At 38.0% G+C, this 17681-nt stretch overlaps 1 protein-coding gene across 1 annotated transcript; it reads right to left on the reverse strand.

The window, feature by feature from the left end:
* Nucleotides 1-11039: 11039 nt before the first annotated feature.
* On the reverse strand, nt 11040-11981 carry LOC124505381 (olfactory receptor 8B12-like). Its single transcript, XM_047071323.1, has one exon. The coding sequence runs from the start codon at nt 11970-11972 to the stop codon at nt 11040-11042; it is 933 nt and encodes a 310-aa protein (XP_046927279.1). The 5' UTR covers nt 11973-11981.
* Between the last annotated feature and the right edge of the window lie 5700 nt (nt 11982-17681).

Raw genomic sequence — 17681 nt, forward strand, 5'->3', positions numbered from 1 at the left:
CCTGACTCTGGCTTGCAAAAGCGGAGGGGCTGGACTGCGTGAGTTCTGACAGCCAGTGGGACTTAACATCTGGAATGTTATAAGTCAACAGCTCTCCTCTCGGAGAGTGGGGAGGGGAAGAGGACACTGGGAGGGAGAGTTGTTGAACTCCAGAAGACAGAGCTCAGCTCAGTGGGGAACAAAGCCACTGGCAAGCACCATTTCCTCTCCCATCCCCCAGCCAAAATTCCAAAGGGAACCAGTTCCCGTCAGCGAACTTGCTTGCACCGTGCAAACACCCAATGCTGTGCTTCTGTGGATCTATCCCTCCAATGGGTCTGCCTCCCTCCCGGTGCTGCAGAGCCCCTCCTGCAGGGGACGACCTATGGCAAAGTGAGCTAAGCCCACCCCTCCTGCCCTGTGCACCTTGCAGATCCACCCCGGCTAATATGCCAGATCCCATCAAAGCAGCACCACAAGCCTGGCAGTGTGCAAGTAGCCCAGACAGGGGCAACACCACTCCACAGTGAGTTCTGCCCCTGGGAGAGGGGAAGATAAGGTACACACCAGTCTGACTGTGGCCCTAGCGGTGGGCTAGGGGCAGACATAGGGTCTGACTGCGGCCCTGCCCACCAACACAAGTTACTCAGGACAGTACAGGGGAAGTGCCCTGAAGTTGGGAGCTACCACAGGGACTACCCAAAATGATGAAACGGAAGAACTCTCCTCAAGGGAAACTCCAGGAAATAGCGACAGCTAACAAATTAATCAAAAACGATTTAAACAATATAACTGAACAAGAATTTAGAATAATAGTCATAAAATTAATCACTGAGCTTGAAAAAAGTATAGAGGACAGCAGAGAATCTATTGCTACACAGATCAAGGGACTAAGAAATAGTCATGAGGACCTTAAAAAAAATGCTATAAATGAGGTGCGAAATAAAATGGAGGCAACCACAGCTCGGATTGAACAGGCAGGAGAGAATAGGTGAATTGGAAGATAAAATTATGGAAAAAGAGGAAGCTGAGAAAAAGGGAGATAAAAAAAAATCCAGGAGTATGAGGAGAGGATTAGAAAACTAAGTGATGCAATCAAACGGAACAATATCCGTATAATAGGAATTCCAGAAGAGGAAAAGAGAGAGAAAGGGGCTGAAGGTGTACTTGAACAAATCATAGCTGAGAACTTCCCTGATCTGGGGGAGGAAAAAGGCATTGAAATTCAAGAGGCACAGAGAACTCCCTACAGACGTAACTTGAATCGATCTTCTGCACGACATATCATAGTGAAACTGGCAAAATACAAGGATAAAGAGAAAATTCTGAAAGCAGCTAGGGATAAACACTCTCTAATATATAAAGGAAGACCAATAAGACTTGTGATGGATCTATCTACTGAAATTTGGCAGGCCAGAAAGGAATGGCAGGAAATCTTCAATGTGATGAACACAAAAAATATGCAGCCGAGAATCCTTTATCCTGCAAGACTGTCAGTCAGAATAGAAAGAGAGATAAAGGTCTTCCCAAACAAACAAAAACTGAAGGAATTCATCACCACTAAACCAGCCCTACAAGAGATCCTAAGGGAGACTCTGTAAGTGAAATGTTGCAAGAACCACAAAATACCAGAGACATCACTACAAGCATGAAACCTACAGACATCACAATGACTCTAACCCCATATCTTTCTATAATAACACTGAATGTAAATGGACTAAATGCTCCAAACAAAAGACATAGGGTATCAGAATGGGTAAAAAAAAAAACAACAAGCCCCATCTATTTGCAGTCTACAAGAGATTCATTTTAGACCTGAGGACACCTTCAGATTGAAAGTGAGGGGATGGAGAACTATCTATCATGCTACTGGAAGTCAAAAGAAAGCTGGAGTTGCCCTACTTGCAACTCAGACAAACTGGACTTTAAATCAAAGGCTGTAACAAGAGATGAAGAAGGGCATTATATAATAATTACAGGGTCTATCCATCAGGAAGAGCTAACAATTATAAATATCTATGCACTGAATATCGGACCCCAAATATATAAAACAATTAATAACAAACATAAGCAACGTTATTGATAAGAATGTGGTAATTGCAGGGAACTTTAATACTCCACTTACAACAATGGATAGATCATCTAGACACAGGATCAATAAAGAAACAAGGGCCCTGAATGATACATTGGATCAGATAGACTTGACAGAGATATTTAGAACTCTGCATCGCAAAGCAACAGAATATACTTTCTTCTCGAGTGCACATGGAACATTCTCCAAGATAGATCACATACTGGGTCACAAAACACTATACAAGAATTGTATACAATTTCATAAGTATACAAGAATTGAGATCATACCATGCACACTTTCAGACCACAATGCTATGAAACTTGAAATCAACCACAGGAAAAAGTCTGGAAAGTCTCCAAAAACATGGAGGTTAAAAACATCCTACTAAAGAATGAATGGGTCAACCAGCCAATTAGAGAAGAAATTAAAAAATATATGGAAACAAATGAAAATGAAAATACAACACTCCAAATGCTTTGGGATGCAGCAAAGGCAGTCCTGAGAGGAAAATACATTGCAATCCAGGCCTATCTCAAGAAACAAGAAAAATCCCAAATACAAAATCTAACAGCACACCTAAAGGAAATAGAAGCAGAACAGCAAAGACACCCCAAACCCAGCAGAAGAAGAGAAATAATAAAGATCAGAGCAGAAACAAACAATATAGAATCTAAAAAAAAAAAAACTGTAGGGCAGATCAATGAAACCAAGAGTTGGTTTTTTGAAAAAATAAACAAAATTGATAAACCTCTAGCCAGGCTTCTCAAAAAGAAAAGGGGGATGACACAAATAGATAAAATCATGAATAAAATGGAATTATTATCACCTCACTGGAATACAATGGTCTTAACTCCAAAGCGAGATGAATGTGGACAACTCCTAAAGCCCACAGAGGAAAAGTTCTCTTATCTCACCTCCACCTAGCAGACCACCTGGAATGCTGATATCTCACATTCCCGATGGCTGATCCCCGGGGCATCCTGTTTCCTTACCAGGCTGGATGCTGTGAGGTGATGGATGACAACTTCCCTTCTGAGAGTCAGTAGAGTTTAATCAAGCTCATTGTGCTTATTACAGAAACAATGTATTTTATTTCATTTTATATAAATATTCAAAGAGGGTGATGAAAAGAAAGAAAATGGTTGTTTCTAGGAGAATGACCTATATAAAGGTGATTTCACAAAGGAGAGTCACTATAAATTTTGATGTTGAGGACTATAAAACATTAAGGCAAAAAAGTAAAATTCTAGATGGATTCTGCCCTCAAATTATATCAGAGACCTCTTGAAATATATACCTCTCTTGAAATAAACTAAAATTTGGACAATGAAAAAAAATGGAATTATTACAACCAATCCCTCAGAAATACAAGCAATTATCAGGGAATACTACCTAAAATTATATGCCAACAAACTGGACAACCTGGAAGAAATGGACAAATTCCTAAGCACCCACACACTTCCAAAACTCATACAGGAAGAAATAGAAAACTTGAACAGACCCATAACCAGAAAAGAAATTGAATCAGTTATCAAAAATCTCCCAACAAATAAGAGTCCAGGACCAGATGGCTTCCCTGAGGAATTCTACCAGATATTTAGAGCAGAGATAATACCTATCCTTCTCAAGCTGTTCCAAAAAATAGAAAGGGAAGGAAAACTTCCAGACTCATGCTATGAAGCCAGCATTACTCTGATTCCTAAACCAGACAGAGACACAGCAAAAAACGAGAACTGCAGGCCAATATCCCTGATGAATATGGATGCAAAAATTCTCAATAAGATACTAGCAAATCAGATTCAACAGCATATAAAAAGAATTATTCATTATGATCAAGTGGGATTCATTCCTGGGCTGCAGGGCTGGTTCAACATTTGCAAATCAATCAATGTGATACATCACATTAATAAAAGAAAAGATAAGAACCATATGATCCTGTCAATTGATGCAGAAAAAGCATTTGACAAAATTCAGCATCCATTCTTAATAAAAACCCTCAAGAAAGTCAGGATAGAAGAAACATACTTAAACATCATAAAAGCCATTATGAAAAGCCCACAGCTAATATCATCCTCAATGGGGAAAAACTGAGAGCTTTCTCCCTGAGATCAGGAACACGAAAGGGATGTCCATTCTCACTGCTGTTGTTTAACAGTGTGTTGGAAGTGCTAGCATCAGCAATCAGACAACAAAAGGAAATCAAAGGCATCAGAATTGGCAAGGATGAAGTCAAACTTTCACTTTCTGCAGATGACATGATATTATACATGGAAAACCTGAAAGACTCCACCAAAAGTCTGCTAGAACTGATACATGAATTCAGCAAAGTTGCAGGATACAAATCAATGTACAGAAATCAGTTGCATTCTTATACACCAATAATGAAGCAACAGAAAGACAAATAAAGAAACTGATCCCACTCACAATTGCACCAAGAAGTATAAAATACCTAGGAATAAACCTAACCAAAGATGTAAAAGATCTGTGTGCTGAAAACTATAGAAAGCTTATGAAGGAAATTGATGAAGATATAGAGAAATGGAAAAACATTCCATGCTCATGGATTGGAAGAATAAATATTGTTGAAATGTCAATACTACCCAAAGCTATCTACACACTCAATGCAATCCCAATCAAAATTGCACCAGGATTCTTCTCAAAGCTAGAACAAGCAATCCTAAAATTTGTATGGAACCACAAAAGACCCCAAATAGCCAAAGTAATATTGAAGAAGACGACCAAAGCGGGAGGCATCACAATCCCAGACTTTAGCCTCTACTACAAATCTGTAATCATCCAGACAGCATGGTATTGGCACAAAAACAGACACATGGACCAATGGAATGGAATAGAGACTCCAGAATTAGACCCACAAAAGTATGGCCAACTAATCTTTGATAAAGCAGGAAAGAATATTCAATGGGAAAAAAGACAGTATCTTTAACAACTGGTGCTGGGAGAACTGGACAGCAACATGCAGAAGATTGAAACTAGACCACTTTCTTACACCATTCACAAAAATAAACTCAAAATGGATAAAGGACCTGAATATGACACAGGAAACCATCAAAACCCTAGAGGGGAAAGCAAGAAAAATCTCTCTGACCTCAGCCACAGCAGTTTCTTACTTGACACATCTCCAAAGGCAAGGGAATTAAAAGCAAAAATGAACTATTGGGACCTCATGAAGACAAAAAGCTTCTGCACAGCAAAGGAAACAATCAACAAAACTAAAAGGCAACCAATGGAATGGGAAAAGATATTTGGCATATCGGACAAAAGGCTGGTATCCAAAATCTATAAAGAACTCACCAAACTCCACACCCAAAAAACAAGTAATCCAGTGAAGAAATGGGCAGAAAACATGAATAGACACTTCTCTAAAGAAGACATCCAGATGGCCAACAGGGACATGAAGAGTTGCTCAACGTTGCTCCCCCTCAGTTAAATACAAATCAAAACCACACTCAGATACCACCTCATGCCAGTCAGAGTGGCTCAAATGAACAAATCAGGAGACTATAGATGCTGGCGAGGATGTGGAGAAATGGGAACCCTCTTGCACTGTTGGTGGGAATGCAAACTGGTGCAGCCGCTCTGGAAAACAGTGTGGAGGTTCCTCAAGAAATTAAAACTAGATCTACTCTATGACCCAGCAATAGCACTGCTAGGAATTTACCCAAGGGATACAGGAGTACTGATGCATAGGGGCATTTGTACCCCAATGTTTATAGAAGCACTCTCGACAATAGCCAAATTATAGAAAGAGCCTACATGTCCATCAACTGATGAATGGATAAAGAAATTGTGGTTTATATACACAATGGAATACTACGTGGCAATGAGAAAAAATGAAATATGGCCTTTTGTAGCAACGTAGATGGAACTGGAGAGTGTGATGCTAAGTGAAATAAGTCATACAGAGAAAGAGAGATACCATATGTTTTCACTCTTATGTGGATCCTGAGAAACTTAACAGAAGACCATGGGTGAGGGGAAGGAAAAAAAAAAAGTTAGACAGGGAGAGAGCCAAAGCATAAGAAACTCTTAAAAACTGAGAACAATCTTAGGGTTGGTGGGGGTATGAGGGTGGGGAGGGTGGGTGATGGGTGTTGAGGAGGGCACCTGTTGGGATGACCACTGGGTGTTTTATGGAAACCAATTTGACAATAAATTTCATATTAAAAAAATAAAATAAAATAAAAAATAATAAAAAAATAAAAAATAAAGAAGAGTTAATACCTATTTTGTTAAACTATTCCAAAAAATAGGAGAGTAAGGGAAACTTCCAAATTCCTGATTCTATGAGGCCAACATACTCTCATACCAACAACAGATAAAGATACCACTAAAAAAGAGAGTTACAGGCCAATATCCCTGATAAACATAGATGCAAAAACTCTCAATAAAATAACAGCAAACCAAATTCAATGATACATTTTAAAAAATTCACCATGATCAAGTGGGATTTATCCCTATGCTGCAAAGGTGGTTTACTATTCACAAATCAATCAGTGTGATACATCACATCAATGAGAGAAAGGGTAAGAACCATAAGATCATTATAGTAGATGCAAAAAAAAAAAAAAAAAACAAAACATTTGACAAAGTGCAACATCCATTCCTGACAAAACCTTCAACCAAATGGGTTTATGGTGTATGAACATACCTCAACATAATAAAGGCCATCTGTGTAAAACCCACAGCTAATATCATCTTTAATGGAGGAAAACTGAAATCTTTACTCCTAAAGTCAGAAACACAACAGAGATGTCCACTGACACCATTTTTATTCAACTTAGTACTGAAAGTCCTAGCCACAGCAATCAGAAAACAAAAAGAAATAAAAGGACTCCAAATTGTTAAGGAAAAAGTAAAACTTCCACTATTTGCAGATGACATAATACAGTATGTAGAAAACACCTAAGCCTCCTCCAAAGAAGACTGCTAGCACTGATAAATTCAGTACAGTCGCATGATACAAAATCAAAGTAATGAAATCTGTTGCATTTCTATACACCAATAACCAAGCAGCAGAAAGAGAAATCAAGGAATTGACCCCATTTATAAGTGTACCAAAAAACACAAGATACCTAGGAATAAGTCTAACCAAAGAGGTAAAAGATCTGTACTCTGAAAACTATAGAACACTTGTGAAAGAAATCCAAGACAACACAAAGAAATGGAAAGACATTCCATACTCATGGATTGAGGAACAAATATTGTTAAAATGTCTATATTACCCACAGCAATCTATACCTTTAATGCAATCTCCATCAAAATTGAAACAGCATTTTTCACAGAACTAAAAGAAACAATCTTAAAATATGTATGGAACCACAAAAGATCCTGAATAGCCAAAGCAATATTGAAAAAGAAAAGTGAACCTGGAGGCATCACAATTCTGGACTTCAAGTTATATTACAAAACTATAGTAAACAAAACAGTATGGTACTGGCACAAAAGTAGACATATATGTCAATGGAACAGGATAGAAAATCCAGAAATAAACCCACAATTATAAGGTCAATTCATCATTGGCAAAGTAGTAACGAATATCCAATGAGAATAAGACAGTCTTTTCAACCAATGATATGGGGAAAACTGGATGGCAACATTCACTGAAATAGACTAAAATAAAATGATGGAAGTAAAATAGAATTTGAAAAACTTTACACAAAAGTAAAAAATATAGTAAAAAAATTAAAAATATTTTAATAAAAATTGAAAATAAAAATGATTTTTTTCTCTTTCTGCTGAATTCTGTGGTTCAGGTTGTGCAGATTGTTGTGCTAATCTTCAGATGAGTTTTCTAGGTGTGCAAGATGGTTTAGTGTTGGTCTGGCTGTATTTCATGGATGCAAGACACACAAAAAACTTCCATGCTGTTCCGCCATCTTGGCTCCCTCTTCACAACATGCCATTGTTTTTAAAATTGCTGTTCTTGCACTCTCAACAATAGCCAAATTGTGGAAAAAGCCTAAATGTCCATCAACTGATGAATGGGTAAAGAAATTGTGTTTTATATACACAATGGAGTACTACGCAGCAATGAGAAAGAATGAAATATGGCCCTTTGTAGCAATGTGGATGGAACTGGAGAGTGTTATGCTAAGTGAAATAAGCCATACAGAGAAAGACAGATACCATATATTTTCATTCTTATGTGGATCCTGAGAAACTTAACATAAACCCATGGGGGAGGGGAAGGAAAAAAAAAATGAAGTTAGAGAGGGAGAGAGCCAAAGCATAAGAAACTCTTAAAAACTGAGAACAAACTGAGGGTTGATGGGGGGGGGGGGTGGGAGGGAGGAAAGAGTAGGTAATGGGCATTGAAGAGGGCATCTTTTGGGATGAGCACTGGGTGTTGTATGGAAACCAATTTGACAATAAATTTCATATATTCAAAATAATAAAATAATAAAATAAAATAAAATAAAATAAAATAAAATAAAATAAATAAAATAAATAGCTGTTCTTGGGGCGCCTGGGTGGCTCAGTTGGTCAAGCCTCCGACTTCGGCTCAGGTCATGATCTCGCAGTTTTTGAGTTCAAGCCCTGCATTGGGCTCTGTGCTGATAGCTCAGAGCCTGGAGCCTGCTTCAGATTCTGTATCTCCCTCTCCCTCTGCCCCTCCCCTTCTCATGTTCTGGTTCTCTCTGTCTTTCAATAATGAATAAAACGTTAAAAAAAAATTGCTGTTCTTGATGTGATGGTGTCCTTGTCTTCTAGAGGCTGAAAATAAAATTAACCTTTCTGGAGGAAGGGAAATGCTCGCAGTAAGATCTGGATGGCAATATTCAAAAGAATGAAACTAGACCACTTTCTTACACCATAAAAAGAGAGAGAGAGAGAGAGAGAATTCAAAATGTATGAAAGAACTAAATGTGAGATCTAAAACCACCAAAATCCTAGAAGAGAACACAGACAGTAACTTCTTTGACATTGACAGTAGCAACTTCTTTTTAGATATGTCTCCTGAGGCAAGGGAAACAAAAGCAAAAATAAACTATTGGGACTACATCAAAATAAAAAGCTTCTGCACAGGAAAGGAAACAACCAGCAAAACTGAAAGGCAACCTATGAAATGGGAGAAGACACTTGCAAATGACATCTAATAATGGAGTCGTATCCAAAATATATAAAGAGAGGCATCTGGGTGGCTCAGTTGGTTAAGTCTGTCTCTTGATTTCAGCTCAGGTCATGATCTCATCGTTCATGAGATCGATCCCCACTTCTGGCTGTGTTGACAGCACAGAGCCTGCTTGGGATTCTCTCTCACTGGCCTTCCCCTGCTCACACTTTATCTCTCTCTCTCTCTACATAAATAACTTATCAAATTCAACACCGAAAAAACAAATAATTCAACTACAAAATGGACAGAAGACATGAACAGACAGTTCTCCAAAGAGGACATACAGATGGCCAGCAGACACAAAAATGCTCATCATCACTTCTCATTAGGGAAATGCAATGAGAGGGGTGCCTGAGTGGCTCAGTCGCTTGAGTGTCTGACTCTTGATTTTGGCTCAGGTCATGATCTTGTGAGATTGAACACCACATTGGACACTGCACTGAGAGTGCAGAACCTGCTTGGGATTTTCTCTCTGCCCCTCCCCTTCTGCCCCTCTGTATCCTCTCTCTTTCTCTTTCAAAATAAACTTTAAAAAATACAGTGAGATATCACCTCACACCTTTCAGAATGGTTAAAATCAACAACACAACAAACAACAGGTGTTGGCAAGGATGCAGAGAAAGGGGAACACTCTTAGACTATTGGTGGAAATGCAAACTGGTGCAGCCACTCTGGGAAACAGTATGGCTGTTTGAGGTTCCTCAAAAAGTCAAAAATAGAACTACCTTATAATACAGCAATTGCACTACTAGGTATTTATCCAAAGAATACAAGAACACTAATTCAAAGGGATACATGTATCCTAAGTGTTTATAGCAGCATTGTTTGCATTAGGCCAAGTGTCCATCAATTGATGAATGGATAAAGAAGATGTGGTGTGTGTACACACACACACACACACACACACACACACAAGGGAATACTATTTAGCCATAAAAAGAATGAAATGTTGCCATTTGCCATGACAATGATGGAGCTAGAGAGTATAATGCTAAGTGAAATAAGTCAGTCAGAAAAAGACAAATACCATATGATTTCACTCATGTGGAATTTAAGAAACAAAACAAACAAGCAAAGGGGAAAAATAAGAGAAAGAGTGACAAGGCAAGAGACAGACTCTTAACTGTAGAGAACAAAGTGATGGTTACCTGGGGGGGGGGGGGTATGAGTTAAATAGGTGATGGGGATTAAGGAGTACACTTGCCATAATGAACACAGGGTGATGTATGAACTGTTGAATGACTATATTGTACACTGGAAACTAATATAACACTGTGTGTTAATTAAGTGGAATTAAAATAATAACTTTTAAAAAGGGAAAATATGGAATATCAACAAGTTATTTCTAAAACATTATTTATTGAGAAGTTACATTAAATTACTATATGCAATCAGTTTATACTATGCTAAAATATCATACTTTCAAAATGAAATCTGTAAGACAGGCAATAAAGAAAAAAAAACATGGCAGAAAGGAAAGGAAAACAAAGTAGATTAGAATTCAAGAGCCTGGATTCCAGTCCCACTTATGGGAACCACTTAGTTGTATGGCCTTGGAAAACATATATAAAATGTCTAAGTCTCCAATGCCTGTTAAATAAGCTCAGAAAAAATGGTTTATAAGCCCCATTTCAGATTAAATGATTTATGATTGTAGAAAAAAATGTATAAAAGAGTCGTGGAATAGTCGAGGTGGGTCACAGGATACAGAAAATAGATATGTAGTAAACATCCATGAAACATAAAGACTTAAAATTCTCTTTTTTACAGAAGAGAAAAAACTAGAACTTGGATCTTGGAAAACACACACACAATAAACAAAGCATTGTATCTTCTTCAAATGCTACTTTTTCAAGAAGATATTTTTCTTTCCAAGGTTTTCCTCAGGGAAACTTTGACATCCTTGTTCCTCAAACTATAGATCAGTGGGTTTAACATGGGCACCACAATGGTATAGAACAGAGAGGACACTTTCCCTTGGTCAAGGGGCAAAATAGAAGGTGGTTTGAGATACATGAAAGCCCCAGAACCAAAGAAAAGAGAAACCACAATTATATGAGAGCTACATGTACTGAAAGCTTTGGACCTGCCCTCAGTGGAGTGAATGTGCAGAATGCTGGACAGAATCAGAGCATAAGAGATGAAGATGGTGATAATGGGCATTCCAATGTCAATGGCCACAAGGATGAAGACCACCAGTTCATTTACATAAGTGCTGTTGCAGGACAGCTTGAGGAGAGGAAGGATGTCACACATGAAATGATTGAGAAGGTTGTCAGCACAGAAGGTCAGACTTGCTATGCTTCCCGTATGGACCATAGCCCCTGAAAGCCCCATCATGTAGACACCCAACAAAAGGAATAGACAGACCTGAGGAGACATGGTGACCATGTACACCAATGGTTTACAGATGGCCACATAGCGGTCATATGCCATCACTGACAGGAGGAAGGACTCAGAAATGACAAAGAAGCAGAAGAAAAAGAGTTGAGTCATACACTCTGCATGCAAGATGATGTTCTTCTTTGAGACAAAACTCTTCAGCATTTTGGGGGTGATGGTAGTGGAGTAGCAGAAATCTATTAAGGAGAGGTTGAAGAGGAAAAAGTACATGGGGGTGTGTAGGCAAGAATTCAACCGAATCAGGGCTATCAAAGCCAGGTTTCCCAGCACAGTTACCATGTAGAAACCTAGAAACAGGAAGAAGAGAGGGATCTGGAGTTCCAGCTGGTCTGTTAAACCTGTAAGGATAAACTCTGTCACAGAAGAGTTCTTAGCTGCCATTCTCCTCTTGGGGATGAGTGGAGCAAGGGCAGTCTGGAGAAAAGAAAAGAGAACCAGTTAGACAGAAAGAAATACCACCACTCACCCAGGATCCATCCCCCATTCTGAAGAACGGAATCCACAGAGAGATTTGAACGTTAAGACAGATGGTAGGAAGGCTTTTACTGTTTGTTATGGATCTGTCCTACAGCCCAAGTGACTTTATCTTCCAGAGAGAACAGTTAGAGTCTAAACTTTGCCTCCAGAGAAAAAACAGTAATTTATTCATATCCCAATTCATTAAAAAATAAGACAGATGTCTTTTAGATCTTTAAGTTAGTCCATTTCCTATGTCCTTCTATCTCCTGCCTGTGCTTCCATTGCCAAACCCTGGGCCTCTTCCCTGAAGAGAGTCCTGTCAAAAGACACTGCGACCCCTCGAACCCCCACCACTGGGTCACTGCTGTCAAATCAAGAAGGTGAGGCCACATTTTTACAATCTCTCCTAGCTCAAGTGGGTTTAGGTTTCATGATAATTTTTTAAAGCTAGCACCTACTTAAGTGGTTCCTATGAGATGCTAGACACTAAGAGTTGTATGACAATATTATTATCCCTATTTTGCAGATGAGACAACAAAGTCCTCAAAATACTGGGGTGCGGCCAGAAGGTGGACTTTAGCAGTCTGACTCTCAGGTGTACCCTCATAACCACTATGGTACATGACTGACAGGGTTAGGAAGTCACTCACCTTCCTTCAGTTTAGAGCTGTAATGCTATACTCTACTGTTTCTTGTCCACAATTGTCCTGCAATAGAAAATTACCATAATGAATAGAAAATGGTAGGTTGAGCTAAGAACCCTCCCCTTCCAATCTGATCTAAAGGATCAGAAACCCTAATTTATCTTGTAGCCATTTCTACACTGAAGAACATGATTTCCAATTGTTAATTTGGAAGCTATAACTATAAGGAAGGAGATGCGCCTTTTCCAGACCAGAGAATAACAGGAAATAAGAAGTTTTATTCGGATTACAGATCTCAGTGGCCTAATTATTAAGACAAAGACTCCTTCAAAACCATTTCCTCAGAGATTATTTTCCCAAAGGAATAAGAAGTGTTTATTTATACCCTTAATATTGGTTGATTTGGCTTTTAGAGACAATTATTTCAACAGACATTTATCCAGTACTATTAAAAGAAAATTCATTGTGGAAAAAAAAATTATCATCATTACTATTTTTGAATGGCCAGTAATATACCTGACACTGAACGCTTCTACTGACTTCTGGCTGCCAATATCCAATACAAATATGGAATCCAGGCACCTACTTTGTAACCACTAGCCTAAACTTCCTCCTGACGAGAGCTACTGAAATCCATGAAGCTAAGGTCTTCATTTTCTTGGATCTGGCAAACTCTTGGAAAGAAACAAATAAATATGCTATGACTTTAATAAAAAGAAGTGCTTAGAATTTGGAAAGATTAACACAAAAGGCTATCATAAATTAGGGTAGAACATTCAGTCATTTCTTCATATTCTGATTCATTCTAGGAATGAATTGCAGTATGTCTAGCTCAAACAAGAAGATCAGATTCTCTGATCCCCTTACTCTGTCTTCCCATGGAATATAAGATTAATTGTAACAAAATAATTTCTATCAGGTAAATGCTCCTAACCTCTGCCAAGAACAGCCTTTTCCTAAGTTACTAACTGGTCAAAAGTGCCTTTGACTATCCCTGCCTTCCACCCACTTTTCTTGAAGCACTATTGGCTTTCTAGCTTCTTGGTGCTCTCAAATTGAATCCTACAGGCTAAGATTCTCAACATAGGCAAACACGCAAATTTGTTCTTCCTCTTTAGTTTGCTTTTGTCTTTTTCTGTCTTCTACTTTCCACACAAGCTTCTACCATGATGAAAATTGTCTATCACTTGACTTGATCTCTCAGAGCTCTAGGTACCATTCTTTAATAGCAAGAATACACACTAACAGAATTTTAGACCTGAAAAGACTTGGGAAATTATCAATTCAGTATTTCCCAAATGTGGATGAACACCACAATTACCTGGGGTGTTTATTAGAAAGAAATTCTGGGCTCGCCACCCAGACCTTCTGAATCAGAATCTATATGGGTATGAGTATAGTAATTATATTTTTTTTTAGTAATTATATTTTTTAATCTTTCCAGGTTATTGCAAATCAATTTATGGATGGACAGAGCCAATATTTACCCCCATCTTATATACAGTGACACTAAGGAGATCCCAAGAAGTAAAGCCGTTTGCCCAAGGTCACAGATCTTATTTAAGTCTCCAGGTTTCCAGTCTCTCCTGGTCCTTGGGGTCTATATGACCTCCTGCTGGGCTGGAATGCAGAAAACAAGTCCTTTAAAAGTAAGCTATCAGACTTCAGATTTTAGATGTAAAGTAGTAGCTAATATCACACTACCACCCTCTAACCATAAACAAGTATATGACTGGAAAAAATATATAAAGCATCTATTTGAAAGCTTTGAGAGGCAGACAGCTCAGGGAGGAAATTCTTAAGAAAAGGCAAGAAAATGAACTACCATTTTCACCCTTTCTCTCTAAGCGCAGTTTCCAAATCAAACCTAGTGAAATGGAGCCCAAGCGAACAGCAGCAGCCTCTACTAGTGGAATAAAGATCAGTGTTCAGGGATGAAAGGACAGCTGGAATCTGTGGGGCAAGACATGAAAAGGAAAAAGCCAAAGAAAAGGACCCTCAGGCATATGCATAGAGGACTCCCTTGAGTTCTTAGCTGAATTCTAAATTTTGTATGTTCATGGCTAGACTCTATATGTCTAGGGCACAGCAGCTCTTGGAAGACTAGGACCTGAAGAGATGTCACAGAGGATCCACAGCACTGGGGAGCTGTTAGGATTCTGGCCTAATGAGAGTGGAGATGCTTTGATGAACAAAGCAGACATTAAGATGACAGCTCTGAAATCCATACCCTAAGAATAAGGACTAGGCCATCAGGTTAAGGGCAAAGCTGAACTAGACCCATCATAACAAAGGCTAAATCCAAGTCTCAGCAGGATCAGGGTGATCTACTAGGAACTGCATCCCAGAACAAAAGGCAACAATCTATAGAGAAGAGTAACATAATCCACTGTCTCTATAATATATTCATAATTCCAGCATCATAAAACAAAAAAAAATCACTAGAAATACAAAGAAGCAAGAAAATATGACCCAACATCATTTGTTGAAAAGACTTGTCTTTTTTTTCCATTGGATATTCTTTCCTGGTTTGTCGAAGATGAGTTGACCATATAGTTGTGGGTCCATTTCTGGGTTTTCTACTCTGTTCTATTAATCTATGTGTGTGTTTTTGTGCCAGTACCATACTGTCTTAATGACTACAGCTTTGTAACATAGCTTGAAGTCTGGAATCTTGATGCCTCCAACTTTGCTTTTCTTTTTCAGGATTGCTTTGGCTATTTAAGGTATTTTGTGATTGCACACAAATTTTAGAATTATTTGTTCTAGCTCTGTGAAAAATGCTGATGTTGTTTTGATAGTGATTACATTGAATGTGTAGATTGCTTTGGGTAGTATACACGTTTTAACAATGTTTATTCTTCCAATCCATGAGCATAGGAATGTTTTCTTTTTCTCCATTTCTTTGTGTCCTCTTCAATTTCTTTCATAAGTGTTCTATAGTTTTCAGAATACAGATCTTTTACCTCTTTGGTTAGGCTTATTCCTAGGAATCTTATGGGTTTGGGTGCAATATTAAATGGGATTGATTCCTTGATTTCTCTTCCTGCTGCTTCATTATCAGTGTATAGAAATGCAACAGATTACTGTACATTAATTTTATATCCTGAGACTTTGCTGGATTCATGTATTAGTTCTAGCACGGTGAAGTCTTTCAGGTTTTTTACATAGCGTTTCATGTCGTCTGCAAATAGTGAAAGCTTAACTTCCTCATTGCTGATTTGGATGCCTTTTATTTCTTTTTGTTCTCTGATTGCTGAGGCTAAGACTTCCAGTTCTATGTCAAATAGTAATGGTGAGAGTGGACATCCCTGTCTTCTTCCTGAACATAGAGGAAAACCTCTTAGTTTTTCTCCATTGAGGATGGTATTAGGTATGGGTCTTTAGTATATGGCCTTTATGATGTTGAGGTACGTTCCATCTATCCCTACCTTGTTGAGCTCTTTTATGGAGAATGGATGCTGTATTTTGTCAAATGCCTTTTCTGATCTATTGAGTGTATCATATGGTTCTTACCCTTTCTTTTATTAATGTGGTATATCATGTTGATTGGTGAATATTGTAGCACTGCTGCAGCCCAGGAATAAATAAATCCCACTTGATCATGGTAAATAATTCTTTTAATGTACTGTTGGATTCAATTTGCTAGTATTTTGTGGAGAATTGACTTTTTAAAATAATAGATGAAATAATCATATTGTTTTTATCCTTTCTTTTGTTGATGTGATGTACCACATTGTTTGATTTACAAATATTGGACCACCCCTTGCATCCCTGAAATAAATCCCATTTGATTGTGGTGAGTGGTTTTTTAATGTACTGTTGGATTTGGTTTACTAATATTTTGTTTAGGATTTTTGGATCCATGTTCATCAGAGATACTGCCTGTAGTTTTCTTCTCCTTCTCCTTCTCCTTCCCCTTCCCTTTCCCCTTCTCTCCTTCTTCTTCTTCTTCTTCTTCTTCTTCTTCTTCTTCTTCTTCTTCTTTCTGTAGTGTCTCTGTCTGGGTTTGGTATCAGGGTAATGCTGACCTCATAGACTCAATTTGGAAGTCTTCTTTAGTCTTCTACTTTTTTGGCATAGTTTAAGAAGAATAGGTATTAATTCTTAATTGAATGTTTGGTAGAATTCACCTGTGGAGCCATCTGGCCCTGCACTTTTATTTGTTGGAAGGTTTTGATTACTGATTCAATTTTATTGCTACTAATCAGCCTGTTCAAATTTTCTGTTTCCTCTTGATTCAGTTTTGGAAGGTTGTATGTTTCTAGAAATTTTCTTCTAAGTTGTCCCACTTGTTGGCGTATACCTTTTCATAATTACCTCTTATAGTCTTTTGTATGTCTGTGGCATCAGTTGTTTTTTCTTTTCCCTCATTTCTGATTTTATTTGTGTCCTCTTTCTCTTTCTTGATGAATCTGGTTAAAGAGTTATCAATTTTTTGTTGATCTTTTCAAAGAACCTGCTCCTGGTTTCATTTATCTTTTCTGTTTTTTTTGTTGTTGTTGTTGTTTTGGGTCTGTAGTGGTAATTTATTTCTACTCTAATGTTTATTATTTCCTTCCTTCTCCTAGCTTTGGGCTTTGTTCCTCTTTTCCTAACTCCTTTAGGTCTAAGTTGGGTTGTGTATTTGAGATTTTTCTTGTGCCTTGGGTAGGCCTATATTACTATAGATGCCCCTCTTAGAACCACTTTTGCTACATCCCAAAGATTTTGGAATGTTGTGTTTTCATTTTCCTTTTTCTTCATGTGTTTTTTTATTTCCTTTTCAGTTTCTTGGTTGACCCATTCATTGGTTGGTAGCATGGTGTTCAGCCTTCATGTATTTGTGTTCTTTCTAGATTTTTTTCTTGTGATCAACTTCTAGTTTCACATTGTTTTGGTTGGAAAAGGTGCATGATATGATTTCAATCTTTTTTAATTTACTGAAACTTGTTTTCTGCCCTAACATGTGATATATCCTGAAAGATGTTCCAGGTGTCCTTGAAAA

Source organism: Lynx rufus, unplaced genomic scaffold (assembly GCF_022079265.1).
Source record: "Lynx rufus isolate CCGP_SWC_20201006 ecotype Redwood Valley unplaced genomic scaffold, mLynRuf1.p SCAF_9, whole genome shotgun sequence".
Classification (NCBI taxonomy): Eukaryota; Metazoa; Chordata; class Mammalia; order Carnivora; family Felidae; genus Lynx; species Lynx rufus.